This window comes from Crinia signifera, chromosome 1 (genome assembly GCF_055691185.1).
Source record: "Crinia signifera chromosome 1, ASM5569118v1, whole genome shotgun sequence".
Classification (NCBI taxonomy): Eukaryota; Metazoa; Chordata; class Amphibia; order Anura; family Myobatrachidae; genus Crinia; species Crinia signifera.
In genome coordinates this window covers 266,360,801-266,382,745 of record NC_139217.1, presented here as the reverse complement: position 1 = coordinate 266,382,745, position 21,945 = coordinate 266,360,801, and the positions used below count along the sequence as shown (strand labels likewise).

General features: G+C 42.3%; 1 protein-coding gene across 1 annotated transcript in view; it reads right to left on the bottom strand.

Moving 5' to 3' along the window:
- Positions 1-21,945, bottom strand: part of PCSK4 (proprotein convertase subtilisin/kexin type 4) — a 90,894-nt gene that overhangs the window by 39,035 nt on the left and 29,914 nt on the right. The window contains 3 exon segments of the mRNA XM_083179451.1: positions 2,076-2,152; positions 4,065-4,193; positions 14,355-14,444. Coding sequence (XP_083035577.1) covers positions 2,076-2,152; positions 4,065-4,193; positions 14,355-14,444 — 296 coding nt within the window.

The following is a 21,945-nucleotide window of genomic DNA, read 5'->3' as shown; positions in this document are numbered from 1 at the left end:
AGAGCACTGCAGGTCCCGGCTATTTGAAATACAGTAATACCCCTTTCACACCAGAAAATGCATTCCCAGGTTGGCCCCTTTTACACCAGCCTAGTCCCTGCATTTTCTGGTGTGAGGGGGAGAGAAACCCCCCCCCCCCCCTTTAACCAGTTATCTAATTTAACTGGCTATATCTTCGGAACCAACTGATCCATTTACATGAGACAAGTATCCTATTGAAGAATGAGATCAACCACAAGCTTTTGTGATGCCAGTGGGGGAACTGGCAGCCGTCAGAACTGGGTGGGGGTCGGAATTGACGGGTCCCATATTATCCTATGGGGAAAAAACGTTACAGATTTGCCAGGCGATATCTCTGGTTCCCGGGGGGCTAGAGACACAGGGCTGGGCTCGTTGGAAAGCCCTGGTCCTCAGCTACAAAATGAATGACAGGGGGGCACGTGCCCGGGTGCCCCCCCCTGAATCCGCCACTGGGGGCATGTATGGAATTATCTGGGACAGTATGTGGTTGTATGTGGAATTACTGCAGGGAAGAGTGCATTTCTTTAATTACTGTGGGGGCCATTGTGTGTGTTTTTTTGTCTTGTGGGGTACTGATGAGAGGATGTGAGGTGACATGGCAAGAGGTTGAGGTTCTCTTCTGCAAGCACCAGAGGCCGGCGCCATGGAGCATCGGGGTACAGAGGCCAGGATGAGGTAGCAGTGGCCGGCAGCGGCGGGTGGTTCTGGGTAGCGGCGGCTGGTGTGGTTGAGCAGCAACTGGGAGAGGTGGTTAGTGCTGCAGCTGCTGTCCGGCGCTTCAGACAGCAATAGCGGCTGAGCCCCGGGCTTCTTTCCGGTGTCTGTGGCTGCAGGGTCTGCTAGGGTGTCCTGCTCAGGCATACTGCAGAACACAGCACATGGCTCACACAGGACAATGGCTGCTGCTGACTGACTGATACCTGTACACTGGATGCAGTGCTGCATATATATATATATATATATATATATATATGTGTATATATATACACACAGATAGAAAGAAAAACCCCTACCGCGCCAGGAAGGTTTAAGAGCAGCAACTCTGGGAGATCCCCTGTTAGGCGGGATCCGAGGGATTTTAGAAATGAAAGAAAAGGGTTTCAGAGTGCGCCACATTTTGAGCTGAAAATTATGATACAACAGTGTCAATATGTACATTCATATTCTGAATTTTTTAATATGAATGTACATATTGACACTGTTGTATCATAATTTTCAGCTGGAACTGGTTCTGCTTATTTGCTTCCTTCGCCCCTGATGAAGTCACTTCAGTGACGAAATACGTTGGGCCAACAACATTCTATGGAAGTTCAATCACAGATTATGAAATATCAGACATTATACTGAATGTTTTTATTAAAAATTTCATATTTTTTTAATCACTATTGTGTTACTGCAATTGTTATTAGCGCACTCTGAAACCCTTTTCTTTCATATATAATATATATAGTACACTTACCCCCCCCCCCCTCCCCCCCACTGCGGAAGGAGTCCAAACCATGCCGAGTAGTGAAGAAAAAAGATGTGGTTTATTCCATAAGTACAAGAGTTATAACAGCGGTCCCGACAGCTGTTTCAACTGGGTCCTATATATATACATACAGTACACATAGGCACACACAAACAAATGCATACCTCTAAACATCTATATATATATTTGATACTCACACACACACACACACACACACACACACACGGTATATACATCTCCATTGGCCAAGACAATTGTCAGTATATGTCTAATGAGGTTACTTCTTACTGAATGGAGACATTAACTTTAATACACATTCTCCATCAGTATTGGCTCTAACTGCTGCTCTTTGCATTCTCCATGCAACATCTCTATGATGTTGCACAATGGGATCTTCATCACTCTCTTCAACACAATACTGTGAGTGACTTCCAAAAAAGCATATGGGGAGGTCCAGTAGTAGAAGCAGACAAACTAAGATAATGGACATCCAGCTACAGTAAAGGTAAGGCACAAGTAATAAGTATTGAATAGCGCAAAATGAGGATTTAAGTGTCACATGAACATTTGCAAAAGTGCTCACCAGTTCTCATCAGATGGATCGTATCGTGGCTGTGGATCAGGGTCATTATTATTGAAGTCATAGCTTGCCATAGGATCCTAAAGACATAAAACAGTACCACTTCATAAAGTGTAATTTTACATAATAACACTAGGCAACAGCCAAAAAGGATCCTATGTAAAAACAACCAATTCTTACTGATTTCAATGCGCTGAACACGAATATGATGTTTAAAATTGATTATTAGTTCAAGTTTTGAAGATCCTTACCAATGAAATAAATCTTAGATCAATGCTGTGGTCACACATTGCAGACATTATTCCATTTTAAAATATTTGAAAATATTATTTCCTCATATCATTTAAGACACTTGGGTGCAATATGTCTGAAGATGCATTTTCTTCCCAGCTAACTGCGGCGCTGTTACTGATGAACACGGTGAAAGTTTTCACCAGGATATTTCTGAGATGGAGAAGAGATACCAGGTGAAATGGAATGATTCAATGCTAGCAGATTATGTTGGACATTTGTCAGAGATGCCCCGGAAATACTGTACAAGCGACTTGTAAAACGAAAGTGGCAGGAAAAGCAATGATTTGTATTATTGTTGATGTTGTGTATGTATATTAAGTAAGCCATTTGTTTTGGTAAACCACAAATGTAAATAACTAAAAAAAGTTTTTCAATTTCATTGTCATTTTTCTTTTTCAGCATCCTAAACTCTACCTTCTCTCACAGTAGATAGGATCTGCTTGGAAAGACACATGAGAAGTGCAAGGGTACATGTATGAAGCAGCGATAAGGGAGGATAAGTGAACCAGAGTACAATTGGCCCTTGGCAACCAATCAGCTGCTCTGTATAATTTTATATTATGCAAATTATAAATGTTACTTCGCTGATGATTGGTTGCCATAGGCCACTTCTCCTCTGGCTCACTGCTTCATACATCTACCCCTCAGTTACTGTTATGAAGACTTGCTACCCAAGCATTGTAACCTTCTCTCCTGAGTTTTCTTTTACCACTGCTCTTTTATATTCTGGCAGGATAGTTGTTGCTGCAACCAAACCGATTAATGCTAGACTCAGAAAATATTTTAGGTATAATTCAGTTCTTTAAAGACCATACAAATGATTCAATACTATCAAATATATGGGAAGTTACAAGTCAAAAATGAGATGAATTGACCAGAGAAATGTGAGAAAATCAGCATCTGAAGAACATAATTCTTGTATTTAATTTACAAAACATGATTAAGAGGGGGTTTTCAGAACAATCCTTTACAACTGCACTGACCACCTAAAGAGTGATTTCACTGTATTTTTTTTATTACCAGTTTGTTATATAGCGCATACATATTCCACAGCGCATTACAGAGAATATTTTAACATTCACATCAGTCCCTGCCCCAGTGGAGCTTACAATCTATATTCCCTACCACGTGTACACACACAGACATTCTAGGGTTAATTTTTTTGTTGGAAGCCAATTAACCTACCTGTATATTTTTGGATTGTGGGAGGAAACCGGAGTACCCGGATTAAACCCATGCAAGCACAGGGAGAATATAAAAACTCGGCACAGTTTAGGGCCATGGTGGGGATCGATCCCATGACCTCAGCGCTGTGAGGCAGTAATGCTAACCATTACACCATCCGTACTGCTGTACTGTATTAAAATGTCTGCAGAATGAGCCAAACAAAAGCCATAATGTCAGTAATTGTAATATCTGATTGGTCAAACAACATACATTGCCTCATTTTTGGCCATGGTTTTTTAAGAGTTGTGAGGATAAAGGAACATTTTGCTTCACATGATAATCAAGTTATAAGTGAGGATTACATGCTTAATTTTTTTTAGTTATTTTTTTGGCCATGAGACATTATAAATTGATGAAACAAAAACCCTTTTTTGTTTAAGATTTTTCTTACACTGATATTGTATTGTTCTCTTTAGCTTTCTATATTAATAGATGCTCTACCAGCAACTTATAAATATAAATATTACTTACAAAATTTGCTGCCAGATCCGGGTGATCTTTTTCAAGACCATCATCCAGTATTGTCACCACCACATCTCGACCTGTAAAGCCATGACCCCATGCCGTCAGCAAGTTCAAGTCAGGATTGACATCATTGTTCTGCAAAGCAAACAGTGAAGGTGGCATGTGGAAGTCAGTAATGAAGGACTACAGAATCACTAACTTGTGTGAATTAACTATTATTGTGGTCAAAAGATATTTCCAAAAATATCTTGCAGCTTCCTTACTTGTACCAGACTAAAATTATTTTGATACCATGGAGCATCTGCAATATAGTCCAAGTTTGTTGGATGAGTGGTATGCTGGCCAATTGCATACATTTTCTAAAGCGGCAATCTTTGAGGCAAAACCATGCTTTGTAAATAATTGCTGCTTTTAAAAACAATTCAATGAACTGCTGGGATCCCACACCCTATTATATAACAATATGCCCCCATTTGTCAATTTGGTGCACTGCAGCACATATATCGACCTTACCAAAATGAAAAAGCGGCCCTAGACTGCACACCTTAACTACATGTAATGAGAGGTGTTACCTTGCTGAGACTTGTAGTGCTATGTTTAATTACAGGTTGAGTATCCCTTATCCAAATTATTTCAAAAACCATACATTCCAGAAAGTGAAAAAAAAAATTCTTGCTAAAAGCACTACTGGGGACATCTGTAACAGTACTACTGGGGACATGATGTGTAACTGGCTCTAAATATGTGCAAGACAATGATTGTTGGCATTCAAATTCAGTATCTAAGATAGTACACAAACATTGTTACATATTTTTAAACCTTGTTTTATACACAAATAAAATATATTTGTGTGTTTTTCATGTGTATGATGTGTTTGCACAACATAAATGGAAGATACTTCAAGATACATCATTGAATTATAAAACTATCCTGAAATACATAATAATCCGTTATCCTGGTCCCGAGCATTTTGGATAAGGGATATTCAACCTACTCACTACAATTTATAATTAGAATACATTTTGCAATAAAGTTTGCCATTAAATAGAGGTTTATGCATAACCTTGGCAAAAATTACCGCTATGCCGGGGGCAGGGTGCCATGTGCCCCCAGGGCCGCTTACCCAGTCACTGGCTGCGGGCCGCCCTGGATCACCACCTCCTCCAGCCCTCCTGCGCAGGCCGCAGCTTCCAGAACACGGCCACGGCTACAAGAAAATGGCCGCCGGCCCCCTGCACTGATGTCCTCAGTGCAGGAGGCCGGCGGGCATTTTTCTGTAGCCGCAGCCATGTTCTGGAAGCCGCGGCCAGCGCAGGAGGACGCCTGTCAGTCACAAACATTCTCTGCTCTCTGCTCACTGACATTGTGCCGGCCAGCACTTCAGCACCCGATCCCCTCATGCGTGCCAAATAGATGCTTGCAGACCTGAGGGCACGCCAAAACTGGTTCCAGTGTAAATTGCCGGAAGAGCTTTGACGTATTGGAGAATATAAATTACTCCTGGGAATGGTAAATATATCTGATTTGCACTACAGGAGAAATAATATTTGAATATTTTGCCACTAACCCATTGCCAGCTTACTTACACCTTTTCAGTATGAGGTTTTGAACTAACCTGCATAACTGCTTAGTTAGCAAGTACTACAATATTATCATCTACCTAAAGATTTCAAAGAACTAACTGCTGCCATGGAGAATACCAAATATTGATACTTGAAAGTGAGCACAGCAACAATGGTGAGTTGCTGGTGGGAAATTCTGGCACTGTGGGGCATATGTGTTTCTGGCACTGTGGGGGCATATCTGGCACTGTGGGGGCATATGTGTATTTGGCACTGTGGGGGAATATCTGGCACTGTGGTGGCATATGTGTATCTGGCACTGTGGGGGCATATGTGTCTCTGGCACTGTGGGGGTATATCTGGCACTGTGGGGGCATATGTGTCTCTGGCACTGTGAGGGAATATCTGGCACTGTGAGGGCACATGTGTCTCTGGCACTGTGGGGGCATATGTGTCTGGCACTGTGGGGGCATATGTGTATTTGGCACTGTGGCGGAATATCTGGCACTGTGGGGGCAAATCTGGCACTGTGGACATCACATTGTGCGGTGTAATGGGCATCATGGTATGGGGCATAATGGGCATTATGGTGTGGGGAGCATTGGGTAATTGCCATCACAGTATGGGGTGTAATGGGCATCAAGGTGTGCGGCATAATGTGTAATTAGCATCACAATGTGCAATCTGCAGGTACACAATACAATCATGGTACAGGCCACACACCCTTATGATAGGCCACACCCCTAATTTTTCAGCGCGCCTCTGGCGCGCACAAGTATTCCGTCTTCCGGTAACTTAGGGGAGTATGGGCCAGTGCTCTGGACTTGCCCCCTAGGCTAAAAGTTGCCAGCCAGCCACTGCCTATGACATCCAGGCAACCCCAATATAAGGAGTCCCTAACTCCCTAACATTCTAGGGTTCAAGTCTAGGGTGTGGGACACCCCCAAATCAGTCCAAACAGACCATCGCAAGGCACCACACTAACTAAAGGAAGCAAGTGAAGTGTTAAAGAGGGTTAAGTAAGTTTAAGCAGCTACTATATATTGAGAATGTTAGCAAATGCTGAAAAAAGTGTAAAACTGGCCATACATCAGAACGATTCTAGGCCTGAATCAATGATTTCAATGGATGGTGCGATCAATTGTGTGATATTTCAGTGTGTACTGCACGTATGATCATTTAGAATGGCTTGCGGTCGTATGTGTTTTATAACACATATGATTGATCGTTTGCTTGATCGATCATATGACTTGCATCGTATGCAGGTCATTCTAACGTATGACCGGCATTACATTGTGGTGCCTTGAAGCAGCCCAGACTGTGAGTTAGTGACTTTCCTGTTATGAGGTTAACTGGAGGTGGTGGTTAACCCGGATTTTGGCCAAGATTATGCAGAAAACCTCAATTTAATGGCAACATTTAGTATAATTAGTAATGATTGAATAGTGCAACTGCGTTTTTTCTCTGTGGGTGCCTCACCAAAATAACTTGCTAAATTGGCTCTATTAAGACCCATTTATTTATTTATTTATTTTTATTTATTTATTAACAGTTTCTTATATAGCGCAGCATATTCCATTGCGCTTTACAAAGGGGACAGTGATACAACAAAACAGGGTATTTACAGACAGTCAACATGTAGGAGGGCCCTGCTCGCAACCTTACAATCTATAGGGAAATAGGCATTGATACATAAGGATAGATACTGTATTCTTTATTGCATCGATTCCACCAGAATGCAAGGTTCTATGACTGGTTCTGGAATTTGATAAGCTTGCCTGAAGAGATGAGTTTTTAGGGAACGCTTATAGGTTTGGAGACTGGAGGAGAGTCTTATTTACAAGCAAACTGATAAATAGCAGGTCCAAATGATGATGAACTCTTTGGCACCTATATTACGTATATACGCAGCGGCGTAACTATAGCACCGCAGCCCCCGCCACTGCGGGGGGGGGCGCTGTGCATGTGGGGGCGCCGGGGGGCTGCGGTGCTATAGTTACACCCCCCCCCCAATCCCCCGCAGAGTTACCTATCTCGCTGGTCCCGGCGGCTCTGTTCCTCTGCTGAGGACCACCACAAAATGGCCGCCCCCATATAGCACACAGTTCTCTGAAACTGTCTGCTGTATGGGGGCAGCCATTTTGTGGTGGTCCTCAGCAGAAGAACGGAGCCGCCGGGACCAGCGTGATAGGTAAGGCTGCGGGGGATTGGGGGGGTTTGCATGGGCGGCGGGTGCTTGGCGGGGTAACGGCGGGGGGGGGGGGGCAGTGTTCCCTCTAAGCTGTGCGCACGTGCGCGCGCACACAACTCAACGAGCGTGCGCACAGACATTACAACAGAGCGCACAAAGCAGCAGTGGTCCCTTTTTGCAGTTGTGGACTCAATTAATCTACGTTTCACCCATTAACTACATTGTGTGCTGTGTTTTGAATGTTTAAATGTTTAATATAATTTTGAAGTAAAGTTAACACAAATGCTGAATGTCATTTTCCAGTTATATATAAGTGACGCACAAAAATAAAAATTTCCTTCCAAAGTTGCACAGCCAAAATCTTTTGCCGCACACAGCCTTCGTAAAATTAGAGGGAACATTGGGGGGGGGGGGCGCCCAAAACTTAGCTAAGCCACTGTATATACGTAAACCTGTACATTACCTAGGCCAACAAGGACACAAAAGAAAAAAGGGTTTGTATGGATGCACTCCTTAATGAACAATCAAAAATCGGGGTTTTAATGGATTTAATTCCTTTTCAATTTCTAAAAAATGTGGGGGTTCCTTTTATCTTTAATGGTACTTTGATGGATACGGATACCACCACATATAGCGAAATAAGAGGTTAAAAGGATTTTTTACATTTAATCAACATACAGTGTTTATAGACAAGAAAAATGTGATTAAAGAATTTTAAAAGTGTAGGTAGACACGAATGTTGGTGTTAGTATTTTGACATAAGTTTGGGGTATATTCCCCACTTTTGGTCCTTACATAAGTTTATAAATCTGTACCAATAAAAATATTTTTATTTTCCACGTGTGTTTATTGATTTAATGAGGGCTTTCCCAGATGTGATGGTTTCAATGTTTTTGTAAGATATTGGGTGATACACAACAGAAAAAGGAGAGAAGGTTCCTGGACGTCGTTATTGAAAATTAAGGGGTAGATTCCCCATATACCGCAAAGATATATAGACCCAAGCTGTGTTTATAGAGAAAGTTCTTTTCTGGGGGGTGAATTCCCACAAGAGTCCCCAACACAGTATGTTTTAGACAAATTAGGGGTAAATTCCCCACTAAGATTTTATCAGACCGTCACAGTTTGGTGTATCCTCCAGATAGTCAGGCTGTCTGGTAAATGCTCACCTATATGGATAGGTCAGTTCTTAGATTTATGTGTTGGGGGATACTCCACATATATATCTACACACAGTCAATCGGGTTTCTCAGGGGCAGATTCCCCATATGGGTTTTGGTGGAAATATTGATACTTATTGGGGGTGAAATTCCCCTTAAGTCATCAAATGGGGATGCTTGTGTTTATTCCACAGTCGAGGCTATGCATTTATTTTGGGGGTGTATTCCCCATGCGCCTCCCCTAGGTAGTGTCTTTAAGATTTAAGAGGTGGATTCCCCACTATATTCTTCCAAATTATATCTATTTGGAGACCCAATTTTGCCTATAGCGGTACTGTATGTGTCCAGGGGTAGATTCTCTCCAAATGTCCCAAAGTATGCTTTTATAACACTTTCAGGGGTACATTCCCCGTAGGGGTCCCTGAGTGAAGTAGTACATATGCCTATGCAGACTATAATTAGGGGTATATTCCCCAAAGAGTATAAGTCTGTAAGGTTTTTATATAGTTGGATTCATTATATAGTGCAAATTCAGAATTTTCTGCTGAGACAGCCCAAATAAGATATTTCTTATATACAACAACAGATATTTTTAAATGTGTTTATTAACACTGGGGGGTATGTTTTTCCTTTTAAATACGTAGTACTAGGTCACAGTGTATTTTTTTAAAACACTGGAGGGTACTTCCCCTTTTGGGTAAGTGGTACTGAAACAAAAAGATATATACACACACGTATGCAGAGTCACTTTAATGTGTATGGATGTGTAATCCCTTGTACTCGGTTTACTGCATAACAGGATTTCAGTCTCCTATTGATATGGAGTTTTTACCACTTAGTGTGGGACAAAAGGTTGTTTTTAAGCCAGATATATGGTTTCATACACATATTATTGGTATCTAATAATCAAGACCAATTTAGTATGATGATATAAGAGTGTGCTTATTGTGTTATAATTTCAGCCAGAGCTTCTGAGACAGTTTAATACATTGTCTCCATATAATTATAGTCTCTGAATGGAAAGTAGCAGCGACACCTACTGGGAAATGCAAGGTACTGCTGTTCCAGCACGCTCTGTATATTGAGGAGTGCTGAACTGTGATGATATTTCCAGAGGTGAATAAATACTGAGACTACCGTGGGTCTACTGATGCTAGCTGCTGCGGATATTCTGGCTACAACCTAATGGATACAGATATGTAAGGACATTGGGTATAAGGCAATAATAGCAAAAATTACATGTCTAAACTAAACACCAAACATACTATCTAACGCTACACGGACAGAACACGTGTTTCGCTTTGTTAGCTTCTTCAAGCTTGAAGAAGCTAACAAAGCGAAACACGTGTTCTGTCCGTGTAGCGTTAGATAGTATGTTTGGTGTTTAGTTTAGACATGTAATTTTTGCTATTATTGCCTTATACCCAATGTCCTTACATATCTGTATCCATTAGGTTGTAGCCAGAATATCCGCAGCAGCTAGCATCAGTAGACCCACGGTAGTCTCAGTATTTATTCACCTCTGGAAATATCATCACAGTTCAGCACTCCTCAATATACAGAGCGTGCTGGAACAGCAGTACCTTGCATTTCCCAGTAGGTGTCGCTGCTACTTTCCATTCAGAGACAATAATTATATGGAGACAATGTATTAAACTGTCTCAGAAGCTCTGGCTGAAATTATAACACAATAAGCACACTCTTATATCATCATACTAAATTGGTCTTGATTATTAGATACCAATAATATGTGTATGAAACCATATATCTGGCTTAAAAACAACCTTTTGTCCCACACTAAGTGGTAAAAACTCCATATCAATAGGAGACTGAAATCCTGTTATGCAGTAAACCGAGTACAAGGGATTACACATCCATACACATTAAAGTGACTCTGCATACGTGTGTGTATATATCTTTTTGTTTCAGTACCACTTACCCAAAAGGGGAAGTACCCTCCAGTGTTTTAAAAAAATACACTGTGACCTAGTACTACGTATTTAAAAGGAAAAACATACCCCCCAGTGTTAATAAACACATTTAAAAATATCTGTTGTTGTATATAAGAAATATCTTATTTGGGCTGTCTCAGCAGAAAATTCTGAATTTGCACTATATAATGAATCCAACTATATAAAAACCTTACAGACTTATACTCTTTGGGGAATATACCCCTAATTATAGTCTGCATAGGCATATGTACTACTTCACTCAGGGACCCCTACGGGGAATGTACCCCTGAAAGTGTTATAAAAGCATACTTTGGGACATTTGGAGAGAATCTACCCCTGGACACATACAGTACCGCTATAGGCAAAATTGGGTCTCCAAATAGATATAATTTGGAAGAATATAGTGGGGAATCCACCTCTTAAATCTTAAAGACACTACCTAGGGGAGGCGCATGGGGAATACACCCCCAAAATAAATGCATAGCCTCGACTGTGGAATAAACACAAGCATCCCCATTTGATGACTTAAGGGGAATTTCACCCCCAATAAGTATCAATATTTCCACCAAAACCCATATGGGGAATCTGCCCCTGAGAAACCCGATTGACTGTGTGTAGATATATATGTGGAGTATCCCCCAACACATAAATCTAAGAACTGACCTATCCATATAGGTGAGCATTTACCAGACAGACTGACTATCTGGAGGATACACCAAACTGTGACGGTCTGATAAAATCTTAGTGGGGAATTTACCCCTAATTTGTCTAAAACATACTGTGTTGGGGACTCTTGTGGGAATTCACCCCCCAGAAAAGAACTTTCTCTATAAACACAGCTTGGGTCTATATATCTTTGCGGTATATGGGGAATCTACCCCTTAATTTTCAATAACGACGTCCAGGAACCTTCTCTCCTTTTTCTGTTGTGTATCACCCAATATCTTACAAAAACATTGAAACCATCACATCTGGGAAAGCCCTCATTAAATCAATAAACACACGTGGAAAATAAAAATATTTTTATTGGTACAGATTTATAAACTTATGTAAGGACCAAAAGTGGGGAATATACCCCAAACTTATGTCAAAATACTAACACCAACATTCGTGTCTACCTACACTTTTAAAATTCTTTAATCACATTTTTCTTGTCTATAAACACTGTATGTTGATTAAATGTAAAAAATCCTTTTAACCTCTTATTTCGCTATATGTGGTGGTATCCGTATCCATCAAAGTACCATTAAAGATAAAAGGAACCCCCACATTTTTTAGAAATTGAAAAGGAATTAAATCCATTAAAACCCCGATTTTTGATTGTTCATTAAGGAGTGCATCCATACAAACCCTTTTTTCTTTTGTGTCCTTGTATGCCAATGTTTGGGATAGCACCCCCACTGTTGTGAAACAACACACAGCGGTACACTGCCCGCTAAATAGAGGGCATTAATCCTTTTCTTTTTGTGTGCAGACCCCCCCAAACCCCTGTCCATTACCTAGGCCAACACAGGTGACCACAGCAGTTGCTGACAAATAGATCTATACAAAATGTACTACAACCATGCAGGGGAGATAAATAATGGGTCCTAGACCCAGGTACCCTCCAATAACATTGTTTGTCAAGTGTCATGTCAATACTAATATAAACCACATTATAAACTTGCTTCACAGAGCAATTTCGCAAAGGAACCACCTCCTAGAAAATTGTCAGATTCATATTATAGAATTGCAGAAGATACTGTATGTGATTTTTCTGTTGTACTGTTTAAGATAAAGAACCAGTGTAATTGTGCAGAAATGCTCAAAGGCAGCACACAGATATCCTACTTGCAACCAGGTTTGTCTTTGTTTTACCTGAGCTTTGTTAGTTATACATTCATTCATGAGAGGTGCATGTTTACTGTCTGGACAGTGGAAATTATGAGAACAAACAATTTTCAGCTGTGGAAACTAGTTGGTTAGCAGCAGCTGGGAAAGCATACAGTATCACTAACCGAACCGCCAAAAAATAGTCAAAATATTAATATAGGTGGGATTCCCAGAGAAAAAATTATCAGAGATACACACTAAGGTCTCGATTCAGTTAGCTGTGGTTATTAAACACTAGCTAACTGGTCAGCCAGCGCTATTCAGTTTTAGCTCATGCTGAGCTTGGTAATGCAAATAGTATTGGCATGACCTAGCACAGATTTTTGCCATGATTTAGGACAGAGTTTTTTGTTCCAGTCTCAGGAAGGCTATAGGTAAACGCAAATGTGTTTACCTATACGGTAGCTTCAGGTAGTTTTCCCCAAAAACATGGGTTGGGACACGTTACTGGCAACTTTATAGAATGAGAAAAGGGACTGTAATTAAATAGCCTCTGGCATAAAAGCCCAAGGCTACCACTCATTTCCATGTGCAGTAAATTTTTGCACAAAGTATGTTGATGTGTTAGATTTGGTGTTAAGATGAGTAGAAATCTTTGCTTGCCAATTTTCACAATTATTTTGACAAATTCACCTGGGTTAAGGACAATTTAAATGCATATTTTATATGTTTTAGTTTTTTTTTTAAAGGGTCACATTTATAAAGTGCTAAAGTGGAGAGTGATGAACAATTAGCTAACGACCCTGCCATACAGACTAGGCCGTCGATCCTATTGGGTTCGGGTAATTCGCGGCACCAGGTGCACTTTACGGCAGACTAAATTCGCTTAAAAGTGCTTGCACCTCCATGGCGGGGGGGGTGCATGTAATTTTAAGCGAATTCGGCCCTGCGAAGGGTGCGAGATCAGCTTAATTCAGGTGCCGTTTTCAGCATTTAAACGGTACCTAAATGGCAACTTGCACCCTTCAGCTCTAATAGGATCAACCCATGGGTTTGAAAAATGGCAGCTAGGAGTGGATTACAGGGAAGTTCTATTATTTAAATTTTTTTTAGAACTCCTTCCAACCAGACTCCCTTCTGAAATACTATTAAATACTATTAAGCTCCAAAAATAAATAGATTATTCCTCGCTGCATGGAGAGTCTAACTCTTGTTTCTCTGTGTATATTATTGCAGCTGAAGGCAGATACATGCTCCAAAAACAGCCATGAAATGCCTGCTTTTTTGTCCCCACACCCTTTATCTTTCAGTAATGGATAGTCCAAAGGATGTCAGCTTTTTTTTTTTAGATGTGTGTTGTGTGTTTTACTTTGTTTCAGTATAGAGAAAATAGTGAATAGTGAAACAAGTTCAATAAATAAACTTTTAAGCAATAAGTATACCAAAATTTGCGAAATATTTCAGCCATCAAAATTATAATTTCACCTGATACCAATACCATTTGTTGCAAAGGTCAAAAAAGGGTATGTGTAATATTTGTATACATTACAATACATTTTTAGATACAGTAAGAAGGCAATCAAACAAACCAAAAAAACTGGTTTATACTGTACTCCTACCATGTACCATTGTTTACGGAACAATGGATCTGTTGGCAACAAAGTAAAGCTGTCTTTTATTTCTTTATTTTTTTTATCGTACCAGCCTGGCTTTGTGACCCTGCAGAAGAACAGTCACGGTGCTGCGGTGCCCATACCATGATTCATGCAACCCAAGGGGTTGGGTCTGCAAAAATGTGTGCTGCTCCTCTCCTGAGTATAATTTTATTTTGCCATTACCATTAGTGTTCTTTCCACTCTTTTTTTTTTTGTTATAAAGTTTTATTGACAGATTACAAAAATAGTAACATTTTGACAGATGAGGCGATAAAGAAAATAATTAATCAATAAAGATCCTTCAGAATAGTGTTGTAAATCATCATATAATTGAGACACAGCAACACCAAGAAATCATAATAAAAATAATTTGTATGTATTCTTAACAATAAAAGATACATTGTAAGAACATATTGATAGGAAGGGGAAATTTGGGAAGACTTATGCACAAGCTAAAACGGTGTACTTAAAAAAATCTTCAAAAGAACTTGATTCCACAATTATTAGGACTGGACCTAATGGTATCTGTGGACAATGACTCACGTGGAGGTGCTCCCCAGAGTCTCTATTGGGTATGAATAAGAAAAAAAACAGCGAGGCTCGTGGCAAATGCAAGGAGCCCGCTGCATTTAGCCACGAGTCTCGCTGGTTTAGTGGCCGCACATGCCGTTTCCCCTTCGATACAAAAACCTAGCGACAGGGAAATGGCATGTGCAGGGGGTCAGTTAAATACTGACCCTGCGAGCTGTGACAGCAAACAGGCAGCCCTGGGGGCTGTGACAGCAAGCAGGCAGCCCTGGGGGCTGTGACAGCAAGCAGGCAGCCCTGGGAGCTGTGACAGGGAGCAGGCAGCCCTGGGAGCTGTGACAGCAAACAGGCAGCCCTGGGAGCTGTGACAGCGAACAGGCAGCCCTGGGAGCTGTGACAGCGAGCAGGCAGCCCTGGGAGCTGTGACAGCGAGCAGGCAGCCCTGGGAGCTGTGACAGCGAGCAGGCAGCCCTGGGAGCTGTGACAGCGAGCAGGCAGCCCTGGGAGCTGTGACAGCGAGCAGGCAGCCCTGGGAGCTGTGACAGCGAGCAGGCAGCACTGCTCGCTGTCACAGCTCACAAAAAATCATTGAATACACCCCATAGTGTTTACATAGATGACCTCTCATCAGAGGCAGAACTCTGGGAGGCAATGGAGTCATCTGCCGCCGGGCTCCAGCTCCCAAGGGGGCACCTTTCCTCCCCTGCAAGTTTAAACCTGTTAATTGAAAGCCATCAATATAACTTCTGTGGCTGAGTTTTGAAATATATATCTGTTCTCTCTCTCTCGCTATTGAGTGATATATAAAGAGGGGGGGCACCTATTTATATATCTTGCCTCCGGGTCACTTGGACGAACTTACGCCACTGCCTCTCATCTTTGTGAGCCAGAAAAAGTAAATTTTTAAAGAACATCCATCATTTACATGAGTTTCTTATACTTGTATTCATCCTGTTGTTTTGAACTACACAGAGGTCTAATAAATGTAGTAGCTGTGAGAACTTTAATGGTTTAGCTATTAACTGAAGGGTGTGGGGGTTTAATATATTGATTTATTTGTGCACTATAACTGTAGGCTTCTTTGTCTAGTCTAAACTCTGTATTAGTGATTGGAGGCTATGAATATCACTTTTACAGACTTTGAAGTCGGATATTTTCTCACTATGACAACACCACAACATTATGTTGATCTACCTAGCAGTTGAAAGGTTAAAATAAACCTCACCCAAATACCTGTCAGGCTATCTATATATATTACACTGCACTGTACATTGAGGGGCTCATGACACAATAAGACTACAACATGAACAAAAATGAGCTTACAAACTAGAGATGTGGGGGAACAACAGATACATAAGAGTGTGACTGTTACATTAAATCAGAAGCCACCAATACTGAAGCCATTTCTGAGCAGCTACTGATGGTGTGATATGGATGGAATGATGAAACATTACAAAATGAAAACATAAAGGATGAACAAGTCATTTTATGAATGTTATAGTCAGCAGATGACCCTACACTATTTATTCTAAATTAACTTTATTCCTACTCTGGTTCTGGAGAAAGCATTTATTTTTCTGCTGTATGGGTATTATTGTGGTCATCCACAAGCTAGGAGTAACTCTGTGTGGTGGCAGCTTTTACCAACAAGATAGGTGAGATTACCAGAAGAAGATGGTAACTATCGCACATAAACTGTTTGGGTCCAGCAGCTGCAACCAGATCAATGATCAAGATGAGTAAAAAATGAGAGCCCTAAAAATTTTTGTATAAATAATTATATATATATATCTCAAGAAAGAAAGGGGGGTTGTGGCCCTGTCTGCGCTCTAAGGTTCGCTGCACCTCTAGATACCTCGCTGTTAATAGAGGTATATGATAGACATAAGAACAAAAGAAGAGTATAGAGGTGCGCTGATGGTTTCACAGAATGTGTGTACACACAGATGTGTAATAACAAATTTAAAAAATTTATTTTATAAAATAACATAAAACATACTAAATAGTACACATGATCCTTGTAGGATAAATTTCATGTGTGACACACACTTTCCGACAGATTGTTATTGTGATATATAGTCAAATTCTTATTTTCTCAGTTGAAGAACCCTTTTTCTGAAAGACCCTACAGGGGACGAAACGCGTAGGGTCTTTCAGAAAAAGGGTTCTTCAACTGAGAAAATAAGAATTTGACTGTATATCACAATAACAATCTGTCGGAAAGTGTGTGTCACACATGAAATTTATCCTACAAGGATCATGTGTATGTCAGCACCGGGGTTCCTTGTGTTCCCGGCTGTGACCGTGGTGGACCAGTGGAGGGCGCTGGGTAGCAGGACGAAGGAGGTTTGAGGTAGTCGGAACTCATGCACGGAGGATCGAGGAAGATGACCTGCTGGGGACACAGAGGATTGGCTGAGACCTAAAGCAGAGGCGCGGGGTCTAAGCCGACAATGGTATTCACCAGGGACCCCCGCAAGGGGATATGGACTTAGCTGCAACTGCCGACCAGGTCGCGGCCCTCTGCCCAGGTTCCTCTGTGGCTTTTGCAGGGTAAGATACTCTGGGGTCTCTAGAGCAATGATGTTGAGGGTTACTTAAACCATCGATGGTGATCGATGGCACTGAATGCTTGACAGCAACACGGAGGGTACGGAGGGATGCATATAACAGACAGTTCACAGTATAGGGGACTGAGTACCACGGGATGCGGCCTGGGAGCCGGAGAAGACACGAGGGTGAACACAGGGAGTACTGGAGATCGCTGGGGAATACTTGAGGATCACTGTAGATCACTGGGGCGGCCTGGGAGCCGAGGTTGGAGTTGGCAGCCTGGGAGCTGCGAGGCGGCCTGGGAGCCGGGGTTGTAGTTGGCAGCCTGGGAGCTGCGGGATGGCCTGGGAGCCGGTGATGAAAGTTGGCAGCCTGGGAGCTGCAGGATGGCCTGGAAGCCGGAGATGACGACCTGGGAGTCGTTGGTCTATGATGTTGATAACCAGGAGAGAATGTCGGAGTCTCTGGAGGCACTTTGGTAAACAGTTGACACAGGATGTCGACAACAGACGATAATGTGACAATATTGGGATGCAGCAACTGATGGACGTCAGGGATGACACAGATGTTGTTAGTCAGGTATAGACGGCAGAAGCTGAGTGTCGACTGTGAGGTAGACAGTGCCTGTCGACAGATCAGGACTGTGATGGTAAAAAGTCACTGATGGGTTTGAAGGTAGTTTGGCCTGGGAGCCAAGGGGTCTAGCCTAGGAGCTAGTGGGGATTTGCTAGCCAGTGCCAGCGGTATCCTCTGCAGGGGATAACTAGCTCACTCAACCGCAGTGATGGAATTAGCAGGAGTCTCTGGAGATGAACGGAACCAGGTAAGTAGCAGCAGGACACTAGGAGAAGGTATCGCTGGAGACTGGATAGCCAGGAGCCTTGGCATTCTCTGTCTCTGGGGTAACCACACAGGAAGCAGAAAGAACATTTGTTCAAGGCAAGGAGGACTCTGGGAAGCTGGCTTATATTCCTCCAGGTGATTGCTCAGGGTTGCCGACCCTCCCGGAATTTGCGGGAGTCTCCCGAAAATCGGGTCCTTCCTCCCGGCCCCCGGAAGGGTGGGCAACCCTCCCGGAATCAGGGGGACCCCCACTGAGCCCCCCGATCGCGGCATTTATATGCCGCAATCCGCGGGTCTCAGGGGAGGGGGCGGAGCTAAAACGGCACAACCGTGGCGTTTTAGCCCCGCCCCCTCCATGAATATCAGTTATTTAGTCTATTTCCCGTAATGGGGGCGGGGCTTAATGACATCACGGTTAAGCCCCGCCCCCAAAAATCGTCATGAAAGCTTCCTCTCCGGGCTTCTCCCGGAGAGGATTTTCTGAAAGTCGGCAACCCTGTGATTGCTTGATTGTCTGCAGCTTGCAGCAGCAGGCAGAACCAGAAAGTATGCCTTGAGTTACTTGGGATCATGTGACTGGTGCTGAACTCAGGGAGCTTCACAGGAGTTCTAATCACTGAAAATGCAGAGCAGCTGCAACAGCAGCAGCTAGGAAACAAACAGGCATAGAAACCTCAGGAAATAACTGTGAACCAAGTCAGGTTCATGACAGTGTACTATTTAGTATGTTTTATGTTATTTTATGAAATACATTTTTTAAATTTGTTATTACACATCTGTGTGTACACACATTCTGTGAAACCATCAGCGCACCTCTATACTCTTCTTTTGTCCATATATATATATATATATATATATATATATATATATATATATATATATATATATATTAACAAGAGTACCCAGCACAGCCTCCGAGAAAGTTGCTGTGTGGGTGCCCGCACTAAAACCAATTATAGAGAACAGTGTGTGCAGCACTCAAAAAATCCTTTAATGATGCGGTGAAAGCAATAATTTATTGGCTAAAAACATAAGACACAATCTTACTTTAAATAAGACCCAGTGAACCATCCCCCAAACATGTGGCACATTGAAATGACATTATCCTATCACAGCAAAAAGCCGATCATAGGGTGAGACACGTGCACCCGTCACCATAGAAACAATTACAATGACACCATAATATAAAGGACAAGAGGAATAACCATAAATAGAAAACATGATATTACAATATACTGTAGGAGAAGCAAATGACATATTGGCAATCAAAAGCAACAGAAAAAAAGAAACAACTGATGTTATATTAACATAGCCAACCATGATTGTTCAATTAACCTGTTTGGAAACAAAGTACCCAAACGGGCAATCCAGCAGGCTTCCCAGCATAAGAGACAAACCACGGTTACAACCCTTGATAGACAGTGGAACGTGGTCTATCATTCTGTACTTCAATGAAGACAAACTATGTTTAGCTTTAAGAAAATGCCTGGAAACCGGCTGTTCACTCGAGCCAGATGGCAGCGCACTCTTGAAAAAGGAATGATGTGCAGCCATTCTGTCCTTAAACGTCAGCTCAGTCTTACCTATATAAGAAAGCCCAATTGAGAATTGCAAGACAATGTATCTCTGATATACATAGTTAGCCCGGTTTGCGAATAATTAAAAGTAGCACCTGGGATCATATATAGACAAGTCACACAGGTGCAACGGACACAACCCAGTTTTTTGGACAGGCGACAGTTATAAGCAGGCACAGCATCCAACTTAAATAAGATGTCCCTAAGTGCTTGTAATTTGACAAAAGTCTGGTGTTACTGAGGCCTAAATCTGTGTCCGATTGCACCAAAGGCCAGTACCACTGTGCAATTTTACTGATAGTTGGACTCATCTGGTTATATGTGGTAACCCAGGAAATGATAGCATAAGTGTTAGGGTCTGGGATTCTAGGTTTAAGTAAATCGCCACGGTCTAGAGCCATTACTTTATCGGCTTGTAGTGGCTTTTAGTTGTCATCCAAGTACGTCCATCAAAGTCTTCCATCTCCCAAATGTTAAGCATATAGTGTCAGACCCTACCGTCACATGGGTCCAGATGAACATTATGGTCAGGGCTGGCACTACCCTCTCAACAGAGGATGCAGAGCAGGGAGGCGCCAGGCTGGAGAGGCGCTCACCCTGCTCTGAGTCTGCATCCCCAATAATAGCCAGTATGAGCCTAGCGAGCAGGTTAACGCCGCCCCTGACGTCCGTATAACCCAGGTTACACTGCGAGCAGATGTGTATGCTTACACATCCGCTCGCAAGTGCCTGGACAGAGGAAAAAAATAATTTAATGGTTACTCACCATCGAATGACATTTCCTTTGCCCGCAGTCGAAGGGTAGCCGAGGCTGCGGGCAGAGGAAATTGGGGGTGGGCACTGACGTCATCTGCCTGCACCCAGCAGGCAGAGGAATATCTGCATTCCCTGGGGCTGCCGAGCATTTCTATGGGCACACCTGCCAATTTTGTTGGCACGTCCATGAAACATTAGGTGTCCACCCCAGAACGCCCCTACCTGTCAATATAAGTGGCGCTACTTCGGCGGACACAATGTGTGTAAGAGGTGCTACGACTGTGGGCATGATGTGTATAAGCAGGAGTACTGGGGGCAATATGTGTAGCATAATGTGTGGCATAATGTGATATGGGAATTACAGTGTGTGTGGCATATTGTGTATAGGGTATGACATTGTGGCAGCTGCATAATATGTAATGGGCATTACAGTGTGTGGCATAATGTGTATTAGGCATCACAATGTGTGGCATAATGTGTATAACGGTCTGCGGCATATTGTGTAAGAGGCATTATGGTGTGCAGTATAATGTGTAATGGGCATTATGGTCTGCGGCATATTGTGTAAGGGGCATTATGGTGAGCGCCATAATATGTAATGGGCTTTACGGTGTGTAGTATATTGTGTAAGGGGCATTACAGTATGTGAAATAATGAATAATGGTGTTTTTGGTACTATTATGTCCAGTCCAGGGTTTGTGGGTAGTAGAATAAAACCTTGGGTGCACTGGGTGAACTTTATACAATAGGTTTTTAATGACAGATAAAAAGGTAACAAGTTAAAATGGCATCACATAAGCATGAATACCCCCCCCCCCCTTACCCAGCGGTGGTGGTGAAGCCAAGGATGGTAATGACAGAGTGTTCCAAAAAAGGCTCACCCTGTAGGCTCCACAAGACAAACACTAGGCTGGGTACTATTTGTGATAGCAATCCTGGTCTAACACGTTTCGAGTCCTTGGACTCTTTATCAAGGCTCATTATTGCTTTAGTGGCTTCCTATTTATAGCAAAAAAGGCGGGAAAACAGCCCGGAATGCAGGACCTCCCTTAAAAATGCGTAGTGTGCACACTTCCTGTTGTGCACCGATTATCCTCTTCCCCCTGGAGTATGGAGCGCCGTGTCCTCTGCTTCTAGTTCCGGCAGTTCAACACCTTTTCCAGTTTCTACTATCCCAAGAACTTTTGTCCCCAGCAGCACCATGTTCACACACTTCAAGAAACGTGAGGACATGGTCAAATCTGCCTTCTATTTCGATTTTGAAAAAAAAAAAAAAAGAACAAGATATCGAAGACGAC